Below are 15,849 nucleotides of genomic sequence, written 5' to 3'. Positions count from 1 at the left end.
TAAAATCACTATTTTTGTAGAAAATTCACAGACCTTTGTACAGAGATTTTTGTTATGTTCAGCATGGGATCAACGCAAGGGTACATTATCCTTAAAAGTCTATTTAAAAGTATTTGAAACTAACGTTTGCTTTGTTAATTGTGCATTTCAAAATTCCCCAAGGGTCACTGGGAAATAGAAATATAGTCACTTAGTCTTCTCCCGACCGGCAGTAAAACTCTTGCCGAAGTGGGGCGTCCGTTTGGCTGTGCGGGATCTATCAAGTTCGCAGTCGCGTCCGGTCAGAATGGGGACGTTAAATCCGATGTCTCGTGTAAAGAGAGTGCCACACTCTTTGCACGTTAAGAACCCTTGCACCAACTCTTTGAGAGAGCCGTGGTGTAGTGGTAGTGCATCGGACTACTAACACAAAGGTTCCTGGTTCGATTCCCGTGCGGGATGAAAATTTCAGGAACTCGATTTTCGGCTCTCCCTTGACACCATTTGCGAGTATGGTCTTAAAGAAACGATGATAGTCCGTCGGAAGTGGACGATAAATGGCTGACCTGTGTTAAGAGAAAGGACCATATCTCTTGCACGTTAAAGACACCCTTGTAGATTTCGAAAAAAGAGTAGGCTAATGCCGCTACAAGGCAGTACTCGCACTCGCAAAGTGGAAAGGGATTAATATAAGTTGCAAAACTTGTTTCCCAATCCACTATACATAAATATGTTTAAACTAAAATAAAACTCTTTGAGGGGTCCGTAGGTGGCCTGCTGCAAGGCAAACTTTCTGTTCCTATCCAATACATAAAATTGAGAATGGAAATAGGGAATGTGTCAAAGAGACAACAACATGACCAAATAAAAAACAACAGCAGAAGGTCACCAACAGGTCTTCATTGTAGCGAGAAATTCCCGCACCCGGAGGCGTCCTTCAGCTGGCCCCTAAACAAATATATACTAGTCCAGTGATAATGAACGCCATACTAATTTCCAAATTGTACACGAGAAACTAAAATTAAAATAATACAAGACTAACAAAGGCCAGAGGCTCCTGACTTGGGACAGGCGCAAAAATGCGGCGGGGTTAAACATGTTTGTGAGATCTCAACCCTCCCCCCATACCTCTAACCAATGTAGAAAAGTAAACGCATAACAATACGCACATTAAAATTCAGTTCAAGAGAAGTCCGAGTCTGATGTCAGAAGATGTAACCAAAGAAAATAAACAAAATGACAATAATACATAAATAACAACAGACTACTAGCAGTTAAATGACATGCCAGCTCCAGACTTTAATTAAACTGACTGAAAACATCCTCATTTTCCAGTGGAAGTCCAAAATTCTACGACCATTGGCCTCTTGTATGACAAGACCTACCTATTGTATTTATTGTGAACTTGTTCTTGTCCTGAATATGCATGAAATATTTGCCACTGGACGCTAAGCAACCAACAATCAATCAATCAATAGCTTCATACTACCAATTGAGTTTAAAACAAGTATATAAGTTTAAAAAAGAAATTTTCAGATTTAACACCTACATTTAACTTTAAAAGGTCATAACAGTTTAAAACAATACAAATCTACACACACACACAAACTAGCTTAATTTCAAATGGTTATCAACCTGAAACGTTATCAGATCATATATAAGCTCACCTTTGTCGAGGGTTCGTGTGAGGTTCATGTATTGTCTTGGCGTCCGCAATTACAAAAAGATCATTTCTGAAGTTACTTGACCAAATGTTACCAAATGATTTTTCAAGAGTGAATCTAGGAAAAACAATATTCATCAACAAACATGACCACTGTCCGTTAAAATGTATTCGAGTTTTTAGTTACAGCCGATTCCATTAAGTATGTAGGCAAACATAATATCTTTGGTTAGCTTGCTTGTAAGCTAAACCGTACCCTCCTTTCGAAGTAGCCTGGTCGTACAGACAGAAAGATGTGTCATTTGTCGGACTAGTGTATACTCTTAAAGTAGGGTAGTTTACAATACCTAACAAAGACTTTTCTGTTTATCAAGCAATATAACCAAAGATGTTCCCTTTGAAATCGGCTTTAATACAAAAAGTTCAAGCAATTAGGGCAAAACTTTCCGAGTGAAAAAAATCAAAATGTCTATCTACCATGCACATTTCAGAACATTCAGATCAGATAACGAAACTGGGTCCAGCAACATTTATAAGCAATTTAAGATTTTGACCCTCACAGTGACCATTCACTTTCCATTCATGATCATTAAATTGAACTGTAAAACATTTCTTGGTACCTTCTTAATTCCTCTTATGTAAACATAATTATGACAATAACTGTTGTGAGCACAAGATTCACTGCACACTTTTAAAGTTCTGGTTCATCAAACATTAAAATGTGAACTTAAGTTTTGAGACTTTTTTAATCGACACGATTGAGATTTTTGTATATGAGAACAGGGGTTTATCTATTAGTTGAAAATGCGGCTTTGAACTAGCTTTCAGTACCTGCGAGCATTCGTCGTTCAATAATGTGTGTCTTTGTGTTATTATTTAATGTGATACATTTTTGTGTTGGTACACCACTGTAACCGGCAATGAAGGAGGAAATGAGGAGGCTTGGTTAGGTGGAAGTGGGACGGGGTATGCGGAGCGCTGACAAACATGTCTATGCGGCATGGGCTTTGATCATTGTTGAAGCATCAATGTAAGGGGCATTTAATATCTTAATAAAACTATTCTTATTTTAGATACTATATATTGTTCTCTGATATTGGACGAAAGATGTTGCCCTTTTATGTAATTATGTTATACAAGTTACGATCATTTGAAAACACATATTAAACAGCCAAATGGATGCACAAGAGCTAAAATAGGAGTCATAGATCCTGTTGACAACACTTATCTGCCCAACTTTATTGATTTTGTAACATTTGTTTCAAATATGACCAACCTCTTATCCAAAATCACCAGCACCGTATCAGGACCCACCAGCACAATGACAGGACCCACCAGCACAGTATCAGGACATGAGTAAATTGAGAAAATGCTAAATTTTAATAAATTGCAATGTTTTTTTAACTAAATACTTTTGTCGTGTGGATTGCGGTATAGAAAGCGGACTCTATGAGCATTTTTGTTTTATTTTTTCAGTTGGAGATTTTCTGAAAATGAGCATTTTTGTGTTACGCTTACTGAAACAGTTTAGAGCGTCAACTTTTCAATGGTTTATATATGAACCCATAAGAAACAAAATTGAAAAATCTCAACTGTTTTCTTCCATTTTTTATGAGTGAAAACCTCAAAAATCATCATTTTCGTCTTTGTTTACATTTTTTCATTGATCACCAGCACCCGTCAGGACCGAATCACCAGCACAGTACGTTCTCTCGCAGGACAACCATACCCACCGTGGGGTACAGTATAGAGGAAATGAAATCATCTTTTAAATTGATTTTTTACTGTCGTTCGAGTTGGTTGGCCGTTATGGAATAACCGTTTCACAGATGATATCGGATATGTTCCTTACTTCGTAACTACAATCCCCTTCCATTTCATTAATGTGACCTTTTGAATTAGACTATTTACCGGGTTTGTAATAACATGAGCAACACGACGGTGCCACATGTTGAGCAGGATCTGTTTACCCTTCCAGAGCACCTGAGATCATCCCTAGTTTTTGGTGGGGTTCGTGTTGCTTACTCTTTAGTTTTCTATGTTATGTCATGTGTACTATTTTTTATCTGTTTTTTTCATTTTAAGCCATAGCGTTGTCAGTTCATTTTTGATTAACGAGTTTGACTGTCCCTCTATTATCTTTTGCTAATCTTCTCAAAGAGTGATATTCAAGAGAGACGAAACATAAAAAGGCCATTCTAACTCATTAGTTGGAAATAAACCGACAACACAATAGTTTAAATAGAAGGGAAAGACCGTGCAACGGGGACCCAACTTAATTCTGGCTTCCCCAAGAAGAGCATCCGTCGTGTTGTTCATGTAGATACAAACTCCGTATGGCGTCTGTGAAATTTACGAAGGGACAATTCTAACCTCACAACTTAGAACTATTGGTTAAGTAGCTTCCATGCTGCAGCAACCATCTATTTAAAAAATCATGATAGGAAATACTAGCCCGCGAATAACCTATCAACTGGTTGATATATACTCCGTATGTAGGAACTGCTTAATGTTGCTACATAGAAATGTAAATTTAATCTTTGGGAAGTTGAAATTATCTCTTGTATTGTAAAGTTTTGTTTTCATCCGATCTCTAGATGTGGGACTTCCGGTGACTACCATGTTTGAATAACACGAACATTTTGCTCCCAATATTTCTGTGTGAAAGATATATCTTGCTGCAGAATTAATAAATTGTTATGTAAGACCACTTCATTATTTGTCGGTTAACCATTATCATTACCTGTCGTTTAATTTCATTTAGGTTAGTGTCAAATATTTGATTAAAATTGAAATGTAAAAAGGGTTGACCTCCGAGAAAATTACAATTAATTCATAAACTCCGAACTACATGAAATCCACAGTATACACAAACTAAACCTAGGGAGTATAACTAGAGGCTCTAAAGAGCCTGTGTCGCTCACCTTGGTCTATGTGCATATTAAACAAAGGACACAAATGGATTCATGACAAAATTGTATTTTGGTGATGGTGATGTGTTTGAAGTTCTTACTTTACTGAACGATTTTGCTTCTTACAATTATATCTATCATGAACTTTGCCCATTAGTAACAGAGAACTATATTTGGTAAAAATTTACATATAAATTTACCAAATTAATGAAAATTGTTAAAAATTGACTATAAAGGGCAATAACTCCTTAAAGGGTCAATTGACCATTTAGGTCATGTTGACTTATTTGTAGATCTTACTTTGCTGAACATTATTGCTGTTTACAGTTTATCGCTATCTATAATAGTATTCAAGATAACCAAAAACGGCAAAATTTCTTTAAAAATTACCAATTGGAGGGCAGCAACCCAACAACCGGTTGTCCAATTCATCTGAAAAATTCAGGGCAGATAGATATTGACTTGATTAACAATATAACTTCTTGTCAGATTTGCTCTAGATGCTTTGGTTTCATAGTTATAAGCAAAAAACTGCATTTTACCCCTATGTTCTATTTTTAGCTGTGGCGGCCATCTTGGTTGAATGGCCAGGTCATCGGACACATTTTTCAAACTAGATACCCCAAAGATGATTGTGGCCTAGTAGTTTCAGTGGAGATTTTGTAAAAGATTACTTAGATTTATGAAAAATGGTTAAAGATTGACTATAAAGGGCAATAACTCCTAAAGGGGTCAACTGACCATTTTGGTCATGTTGACTTATTTGTAGATCTTACTTTGCTGAACATTATTGCTGTTTACAATTTATCTCTATCTATAATAATATTCAAGATAATAACCAAAAACAGCAAAATTTCCTCAAAATTACCAATTCAGGGGCAGCAACCCAACAACCGATTGACCGATTCATCTGAAAATTTCAGGGCAGATAGTTCTTGACCTGATAAACATTTTTATCCATGTCAGATTTCCTCAAAATGCTTTGGTTTTTGAGTTATAAGCCAAAAACTGCATTTTACCCCTATGTTCTATTTTTAGCAGTGGCGGCCATCTTGGTTGGTTGACCAGGTCACGCCACACATTTTTTAAACTAGATACCCCAAAGATGATTGTGGCCAAGTTTGGATTAATTTGGCCAAGTAGTTTCAGAGGAGAAGATTTTTGTAAAAGATTACTTTAATTTACGAAAAATGGTTAAAAATTGACTATAAAGGGCAATAACTCCTAAACAGGTCAACTGACCATTTTGGTCATGTTGACTTATTTGTAGATCTTACTTTGCTGAACTTTATTGCTGTTTATAGTTTATCTCTATCTATAATAATATTCAAGATAATAACCAAAAACAGCAAAATTTCCTCAAAATTACCAATTCAGGGGCAGCAACCCAACAACCGATTGACCGATTCATCTGAAAATTTTAGGGCAGATAGATCTTGACCTGATAAACATTTTTATCCCATGTCAGATTTCCTCAAAATGCTTTGGTTTTTGAGTTATAAGCCAAAAACTGCATTTTACCCCTTTGTTCTATTTTTAGCCGTGGCCGCCATCTTGGTTGGTTGACCAGGTCACGCCACACATTTTTTAAACTAGATACCCCAAAGATGATTGTGGCCAAGTTTGGATTAATTTGGCCAAGTAGTTTCAGAGGAGAAGATTTTTGTAAAAGATTACTTTAATTAACGAAAAATGGTTAAAAATTGACTATAAAGGGCAATAACTCCTAAACGGGTCAACTGACCATTTTGGTCATGTTGACTTATTTGTAGATCTTACTTTGCTGAACATTATTGCTGTTTACAGTTTATCTCTAACTATAATAATATTCAAGATAATAACCAAAAACAGCAAAATTTCTTCAAAATTACCAATTCAGGGGCAGCAACCCAACAACCCATTGACCGATTCATCTGAAAATTTCAGGGCAGATAGATCTTGACCTGATAAACATTTTTACCCCATGTCAGATTTGCTCTAAATCCTTTGGTTTTTGAGTTATAAGCCAAAAACTGCATTTTACCCTTATGTTCTATTTTTAGCCGTGGCGGCCATCTTGGTTTGTTGACCGGGTCACGCCACACATTTTTTAAACTAGATACCCCAATGATGATTGTGGCCAAGTTTGGTTTGATTTGGCCCAGTAGTTTCAGAGGAGAAGATTTTTGTAAAAGTTAACGACGACGGACGACGACGACGACGGACGACGGACGACGACGGACGACGACGGACGACGGACGACGGACGCCAAGTGATGAGAAAAGCTCACTTGGCCCTTCGGGCCAGGTGAGCTAATAAAAAGGGAACAAACTGAATAACTGAACTAAACATATGGGGGCATAAGTGAAAGTCGTTAAACGAGACGTGCAAGGAGCTCGTAATAAGCTCGAACTACCAAATAAAATTTAGAATGGAAATGGGGAAAGGCTACCGATACATTCACAAGAGCCTTTCTGAGAAATTCATTAAACATTCCACTGGAAAGTACAGACACCATGCTTTTCATCGCAGTACACCGTCTACCATTTGGTGATGATGACAGACGCAGTATTATGCTAAGACTATCGAGTCTAATCGACCAGCTCCCACATACAAACACATTATATCGATTGACAAGCATGAGATTTTGGCAAATCATAAGTCATTCATGGCTTCAATGAACATTACATTGAACAACAAATCGGAAGACTCACCTTGTTTGTATTGAATACCTAAGCTTCACAAAATTCCATACAACCTACGATACATTGCCGGCTATCTGCATGTTCAACTTAAGAATTATCCATTTGATTAACAACTATTCTGTCCGCAATGAAAGAGGGTCTTCAGAAATACCGTGAAACTGTTTACTCGCGTAACGATTTCAACCATATTCGGATTCTCGAAACTCTAAAGAACTTCTGGATAATTTAAAATCTCGGATCATTTCTGAAAATAGTTTTATCAAAACTTTTGATTATTCAACCTTGTATACCACTACATGTATTGCCCTTGAAGATTTTAAAACATCAGAATAAAAATGGTAGCATACAATTTTCAGAATAAAAATGGTAGCATACGATTTTCAGTATAAAAATGGTAGCATACACTTTTCAGTATAAAAATGGTAACATACGCTTTTCAATATAAAAATGGAAGCATACATGTTTCAGTTTTAAAATGGGAGCATATGCTTTTCAGTATAAAAATGGGAGCATACGCTTTTCATTATAAAAATGGGAGCACACGCTTAACATTTAATTTTGGCCTCTTCTTGTCGATCTCTTTTTATTTTCATATGAGGCATCGTGTTTTCAGACACTTTCCAAAAACAAGACGATCAAATTGGCCAATTGATTTAATTTCACATTCAGATATAATTATGATGTTCATTTCATCAACAATGCAAACTTATCTGATTGGGTTCCATTAATATATCCCCAAGAACAAGAACAAAAAATTAAAGAAACAACAGACACTGCTTCCTCCGTCTCATTTTTAGACTTATACCTCTAATTGGACATCCACAGTCATCTCAGTACCACACTCTATGACAAACGAGACGATTTTATTTTTTAAATTATCAATTTTCTCCACATTGTAATATGATTTTGACTAATTTCTTTGATCTTTTGTGTGCTTTAAAATCTGATGTTTTGGAAAGGAGTGCATTAACTTCCCGATTTGAACGTTGTTGCACTGTCGTAGAATTAGTCAACAATCTCCCATTAGAAAACCATTGGTGGGAGGAGCCAAAAAGCAGTGCATTAACTTCACTGAAAGTGCACAGTAAGGATCCACCTCTTTTTTTTACATAAACAATCTTCTTTTACTTGAAAGAAGAGAATAGTGTGTGTTTTTTTCCCTAAAATTCGCACTAAAATTAAACTCTTGTGTAGAACCTCGCATGGAATATCTCTGAAAATAGCAAAAACTGTATAAAATGAAATTTTAATTACTAGTACTGTAATTTATACATTCAAGTGAAAATATATAAAAGCCCACCGTTATGCTTTACATTAAATAAAACAAATTCAAAGTTAGTCAGTTACTAACTCGGCAACATATTAATTCAATCTTCATGACCGATATATAACCAGTCTCATAATCGGTCTTGTATGTTCGAATGCCTTTCGTAGAGCGTTGCCCAGTCCTTTCCATAATCTGTTGCTCATCTGTTCCTGCTTGATATAGCGCAGTAGCACGTGTTATTTTTCCCGAGTGGTCGGTAAATTTGCCAACGCAGCCCCCCCCCCCCCCCCCTTATCACACATTTCACGCATTAACCCATTCAATTTGTTCACTCCTAACGCGGACTTTCCGTAGTGATGCTTATCTTGGACATCAGAAATAAGTGGTTTGCGATAAAATACGCCAGATCCAATTGCCTTCAAGTATGTTTCTTAGAAGTCAACTATGCATCTTTGACCTGCAAAAGAAGAATTATGAACTTTAAAATGTATTTTCCTCCGCTAAAATAATGTTGCATGTATAGAAACAGAAAGAAATAACAAGTGGTATTTATTAATAAGTTTAAAATTAATATAAAAACTAGAAAACTCGACTGAATAGTTAGAAAGGGTCTCCCACCGGCAAATTTTTAAATATTTTAGTGGAAACAGCTGAAGATTCAGAAAATGATATAGGCCAGTCAGCAACCCCGTCCTGTCTCTTCAGATGAAGCGTCCACAATAACTATCCGTTTGGAGGGACGGACAGACAAACAAACAAACGGACGGACGGATGGACAAAGTGAAAATAAAAAAAAACCACATGATTTTAATATGGGAGTCTTCAGATTTCTACAAGTTTATACGATTTAGCCTGAAACAAATTTGTCACGGCTTTTGTTTAAAAATACATAAAACGTGATATGCTAATTGCCGTTTTAAAAACATGTTTTTTTTTAAAATAATTTGAATACGTATACACTTACCTCTTGCATAGGGTTTGGTATCTTTATTATCCAGCCGTAAATTGCCTAAACCATCTTTGAACGTCTTGTTGTTTCAACCAATGAATCTTATAAATCTTCCAGTAGCATCTTGTTCGGAGATTTGAGAGAGGACACAGATTTCTTAATCGTCGCCTAAAATATCAACCATTGCCTCCGACATTTCAGTTAAGCTTCTAGACAGACAAGAGCTCGTGCAGAATTTTAGCGGGAATAACGTCTTTTTGGCCACGCCGTAATAATTAACATATTCAATGTCTGTATAATATAGCATTTTCATTGGTCATATTACAAAACATATATAGCCACGCCTTACTCATTAAAATTTGTAATGCACTCAAACGCTACGCGTTTTCGATGCATTAACAATCTTAATTCGTAAGAGCCGTGCTATATATATAACTTAGTAGCAACATATTAACTTCACCTGCATATTGGATATACATTTTCCAAGTTATTCGGTATTTAAAAGCTTGCAGCTGCTACTCAGAACTTGTAAAACGTCACCAGTGTCTGAGCAGAAAGTTGACAAACCAGGAGTATGCCAAAGAAAGAGTCGTCCTTTTTCAAAAAAATGTTCATTGGAATATACCATTCAATACCTTGTTGAAAAATATTCCGTATGGCTTCAAAAATAATACACGATGGCCGTGAAGTATATAGTCTATGTACTGACATTGTTTATCATCTTTTAAATAACGTGTGAAGTATTCTTTTTTTTTTTTTTTGAATTTCCTTTTTTATTGTTTAACCTATTTTTGGTATATATATCCATATAACGTGGCTCTGAACATATACATCCCGTAATGGTGTTATTGTGCTATGGTGTATAATCAATTATATAATAAATAATAAAAGTTGTGCCAAAGACTATAGACAATAATTGATACAAATTATTTCTAATATAAAATCAACTTCTCGTTATGATCGACAATTGTCGATTTTGAACTTGTTAGCATGCGTCATTATACAATTGCACACCGGCAAAAGAACCATCTTACTGTGGCGCATCAATTCACACTTCGACATGAACATCGGACTTCAGTGTCCCATTGCACTTCCAGGTCCTACACATGGACATAATATCAAGGCCTTAAAAAGATCCATTATTTTAACTTGTATGTCCCTGGTGGAGAATTCTGGTTAGACAAACATAAAAGAAACCAGCTACTATTGCTGCGTCTATTATGCTATTTTTAATGCTAGGGTGCAATTTTAAATCATTAGTTAAATGCAGTGTGTAAAATTCACAAAACACTTATCGACAGTGTGCATCGAATCATCAGGCTTAAAACCTATTAACAAAACACTTATCGTCAATGTGCTTCGAATCGGTCTTTGTTACTATTTGTTAAGATTTTTTTCAGTTCTTGGAAAGTAATATGCAAAACACAAGTACAATAAAAAAAAAAAAAAAAAAAAAACATAAGCGTTTAAGAAAACAAACCATCGATATTAGTTTACTTCTACATGTAAAGAATTTTATTATTTGTTTTATAGGATACAGGGATAGACCTCGTAAAACGGATTTGCCGTCTACAGCATGTAGTGGCTTCTTACAGTCAAACATTAGTAGTTCTAGAGGAAGACTAATAGAGCAATGAAAGCTGGTTTATGGATCCGTTTTGTATGATCTTGTGTTGCATTATTGTATATTTCTTGTTCTTGACAACACATGTTTTAGTATTAGTCGTATAATATCAGTCGATTCAGATAAAATTCTAAAATGCATTTCATGTTTATAAAATATAATGTTAAAAGGTTATCCATGAAAACAGATTGATTTTTTTTTAATCTTAGCATGAATGCTTGAAACTCGCTCGTTTAAGTCATATATATATGAGAGAATTTTAGCAATGTTGCTACTAACCGCGATGGAAACGCAAGAATGTGATGGTTTGGTGCTAAATGGTACGCTTTTGATCTTGTTATAGTACGATTGTGGCATTCGGACGATGACGTGTGTTGTTTGTAACGCTGAAAGGCGAAGTCTGAAATAAACTGTATCTTGACTTCGGACTCAAACTTCTTTTAAACTGAGCTTTACTTTACATATTGATGGTTGTTTGTGTTTTCTACATTGTCTAGGGGTAACGGTGGGGGTTGAGATATCACAAAACATGCTTAAATTCGCCGCATTTTTGCGCCTGTCCAAGGTCATAGGTCACAAGTCTCTGGTCTTTGTCAGTCTTGTATGTTTTTTTCATTTACATGTTTTGGAGTTTATTATGGCCTCTATTATCACTGAAGTAGTACACATTTTTGTTCAGGCGTCAGCTGTAGCACGTCTTGTAGTGCGGGATAGTTTGTAGATAGACCCATTCTGTTGTTTTTGCTTTTTGGTGGGTTGTTGTCCATTTGACACTTTCTAAATTTCCATTCTCAATTTTATTGCATTTTTTGTTTCTTTCAAAAAGCCAATGAATTTGTTAGAAGCACACGTTTTTGTTTGTGTTTATCAGATCAATGTATAAGAGAGATGACAGTTACAGTGGATATGTTTGTAGGAACCGGAAATCGTTCCTTCTACAGTAGCTCTTGTATGCTTCATTATAGATCACTATCTCAAAGACGTACGTCTATGCTCTAAGACAAATCACATAAAAATAGTATTCGCCAATTTTCAAAACAAAAAGATCAATTAATTGATGGATGTTTAATTCAGTCTCATTTTTTTTTGTAAAAAAGAAGATGTGGTATGATTGCTAATGAGACAACTCTCCACATAATACCAAAATGACACAGAAATTAACAAATATAGGTCACCGAATGGCGTTCAACAATGAGAACAGCCCATACCGCATAGTCAGCAAAAAATGACTCGATATTTCCACATGAGAACAAGTTAAGTTGTAAATTACGAGAAAAGGGAAGCGATGGTTGAGATTTTAAATGTCTCTCGATCCGTTATTATTATATCAGCTTTCGGTGGCCGGATGTTAACATTATTTCCTAGTCAGTTTCTATCTAGCGTCGTAACACAGTTCATGCATGGAGATGTTGCACTTCAGTGTTCCTGATGTTCATTTGTTTTCTTCTTATACATGATATGTTTCCCTCAAGTTTAGTTCAACTCAACTCAACTATTGTTTGGAACAACTAAAACAAAACTGAAACCAAGAGGATATAAAACAAAAAATTTCTCAGAAGCTTTTGATAAACCATAAGAAAAAGAACGAACGATCCTCGTGGAATAGAAAGATTAGACGACCTTCCCAGATATAAATCCGTTTGTTGTCACCTTCCATACCGATTTGACAAATATTCATCGTCTGTTCGCAATCGATGGTACGGAATCTTATTGAAAAAGGAATGTTTCATCACCTTCTGTTATTGCGTATCGCAGACCCAAAAAGTTAAAAAACATACTTGATTCATCTAAAGTAAAAAAACAAGAGACTTCTAAAATTGTGCCTCGGTCATACCTTACCGGATAGCTCGAACGGACGCCTAACGGATAACTTTTTTTTTCTATCTGTTGATGTCCGTTAGACGTCCGTTCTTATCCGTTAGGCGTCCGTCCATATCCGTTACATGTCCGTTAAGCGTCTATTTTATCCGTTGACGTCCGTTCTGTCCGGTGGAAAATTTTGAGCATGTTCAAAACTTTGAACGGACGTCCAACGGATAAAGTGTCCGTTGAACGTCCGTTAGGCGTCCGTTTTTTGCGGTACTCGTCCGTTATGCATCCGTTGGAGATCCGGTAGACCAATTCACCAACGGACGTCTACCGGACGCCTAACGGATAAAACGGATGTGAAACGGACATTAACGGAAGGATAACGGATAAAACGGATGCCTACCAGATGTAAAACGGACAAATGCCAATTGAAATTTCGCGTCAGAAATGCCAATAATTGGTATGTTAGATTTTCTTGAGTGTCATGAATATTTATTATTCGTGATGGATCATGGAGTAAGATCATGCACGTCTTCGCTACGAAGCAGCTCTTATTCAGGCCAGACTCAACTTAAATGTAGCAAATATAAACCTTATACTAGTAGCTGTCGAAAGGAGAAGACGGAGAAGACAAAGGAGATGGTGGACACGACCATGGCTTAGTCCTGAAAGACGACGCAGTTTTGATCTATATGACCAACTCATGACCGAACTTAGGCGGAAGGATCGGCAGTCCTTTGTACACTTCCTTCGAATGCGCACAGAGATGGTCGACGAGATATTGTAGCGGGTTGGACCTCGCATAGCCAAGCAGTAGACCTTTTACAGAAATCCTCTGGAACCAGGACTCAAGTTAGCAATTACACTTAGACACCTTGCTTCCGGAGAAAAATATCGTAGCATGCAGTACGGATGGAAATTTCCGAATAACACCATATCCGTTTTCATACCAGGGGTACATAATATAAACAAATTCAGAAAATCAACTTAAACTCTATAAGACTGAATTATAGTGAATTACCACACTGCTTCTACCTTGATTTTTTAATCAGAGGAGCTCTATATTTGCACACATATCATGCTAAACCAGACACAATACAAAATAAAATCAACTAAACCAGACACAATACAAAATAAAATCAACTAAACCAGTTAACTAAAGTAACCCTCGTGTGTAAAAACGTAAAACAATCGGATAAGTTGTTCTATTTGTTTGGTACGTGTGACCTTGATACCTGTCCTACTGACCACACTTTCCCAGAAGAAAATATTATAACATATATACTACATGCCATGTCCATCTGACGCGACTTTAATTTTCAGATGGTTTATTGCTTTTAATTTTCAGATAGTTTATTGCCTTTAATTTTCAGATTATTTTGTTCATTCGTTTTATCTGTTACGCTTCCGTTAGGTGTCCGTTTAATCCGGTACTCGTCCGCTGGATGTACGTTCGACGTCCGTTCTGGCCGGTACGTATCCGTTTCACGTACGTTCAATGTCCGTTGTGTGTCCGTTAAGCATTCGTTACATGTCCGGTAGTACACCAACGGACTCCCAACGGATAAAAATTTTGTCAACGGATACATTTTTGTTTATCCGTTAGGCGTCCGTTCGAGCTATCCAGTAAGGTGTGACCGAGGCTTACATTTACAAGCAATGCGTAAGAAACATTTGTAATTGCTTTAAATTCGACAACTCGTTCAGCGGCACATTAACAAATTAGCAATACAACATCTATGTTACATCATTCTTATTGTAAAATTGAGATAGTGTATCTATATTCGTACCTCAGGAACTTGCAAGCTGCAATATGTTGGCGAAACAGAAACTTAATTCAACGTCAGACTTAATCATCACCGGTCTTTTTATACCAAAGGAATAAACTGCCGAATCACGAAACACCTTTTAAGAACCGGACATACTTTTGAAAATATCATCTTTCAAATAGTAGAGGTAAACCAAAATTAGGACACCCAGGTAGAAAACAAAGAAAGATATTTTGGATGCATCAGCTTTGTTCATTTTAACCTTGTGGACAGAATGACTGACGAAAAACAGTGTTATCTAAAATCAAAGGAATAAATCTTAATCTTAATGCTATTTAACTAACACAATTGTTTATTTGGGTTTAAGAATTGCAATGTACGATAAGCTGCAAAAATGTATTAAAGAAATGTGCATTAAGCTACAAAAATTTCTTTACACACTTCGATTTTACATGGATTGCTTCACGCGCCTGATGACGCTACTTTGTTTAGCGAAACATTGCGTGAATATTTAAAATTATTATACACTATCTGTATATAATTCGTCTAAATATTAGCCCAACAATGTTACAGTTGTAAATTATTTGTTCTTCCTTGACCTGTGTTCGAACTCGTGCTACTGAGATATCGTGGCCCCAAATCGCCTGCAATTTAACAAACGCTCTAGACCACTCGACCACCTAGGCTCTATTAGTATAAAGCTTTCGGTGGCCGGGTGTTACATTATTTCCTAGTCAGTTTCTATCTATCGTCGTAACACAGTTCATGCATGGAGATGGAATTTCAATAGATTAGTTGAATTATATATCGTAGAGGAACGTACAATTTAATGAAGAATGCAGTCACAGAAACAATTTTACATATATTTAAGTACGTCTGAACCAGTGACAGCTATAGGTCTATGACATATCTTATCCATCGGATCACCAGTGGTTGTGATGCAAGAACAAAAACACATTCTGTTTATTTATATAAATACAATTCTCAATTGAAAACAACGTTCATAGATATAGGAAGATGTGGTGTGAGTGCCAATGAGACAACTCTCCATCCAAATAACAATTTAAAAAGTAAACCATTATAGGTTAAAGTACGGCCTTCAACACGGAGCCTTATCTCACACCGAACAACAAGCTATAAAGTCCCCAAAATTACTAGTGTAAAACCATTCAAACGGGAAAACCAACGGTCTA

The 15,849-nt window shown here is 36.2% G+C and overlaps 1 protein-coding gene across 1 annotated transcript in view; it reads left to right on the top strand.

Moving 5' to 3' along the window:
• The window catches only part of LOC134711135 (uncharacterized), a 34,494-nt gene extending 22,990 nt beyond the window's left edge, over window positions 1-11,504 (top strand). Inside the window, exon 5 of the mRNA XM_063571577.1 lies at window positions 10,988-11,504. Coding sequence (XP_063427647.1) covers window positions 10,988-11,091 — 104 coding nt within the window. The 3' untranslated portion in view covers window positions 11,092-11,504. The remainder of the gene's footprint in view (window positions 1-10,987) is intronic.
• Window positions 11,505-15,849: the final 4,345 nt, after the last annotated feature.

This window comes from Mytilus trossulus, chromosome 3 (genome assembly GCF_036588685.1).
Source record: "Mytilus trossulus isolate FHL-02 chromosome 3, PNRI_Mtr1.1.1.hap1, whole genome shotgun sequence".
NCBI lineage: Eukaryota > Metazoa > Mollusca > Bivalvia > Mytilida > Mytilidae > Mytilus > Mytilus trossulus.
This window is presented reverse-complemented; position numbering and strand designations above follow the sequence as displayed.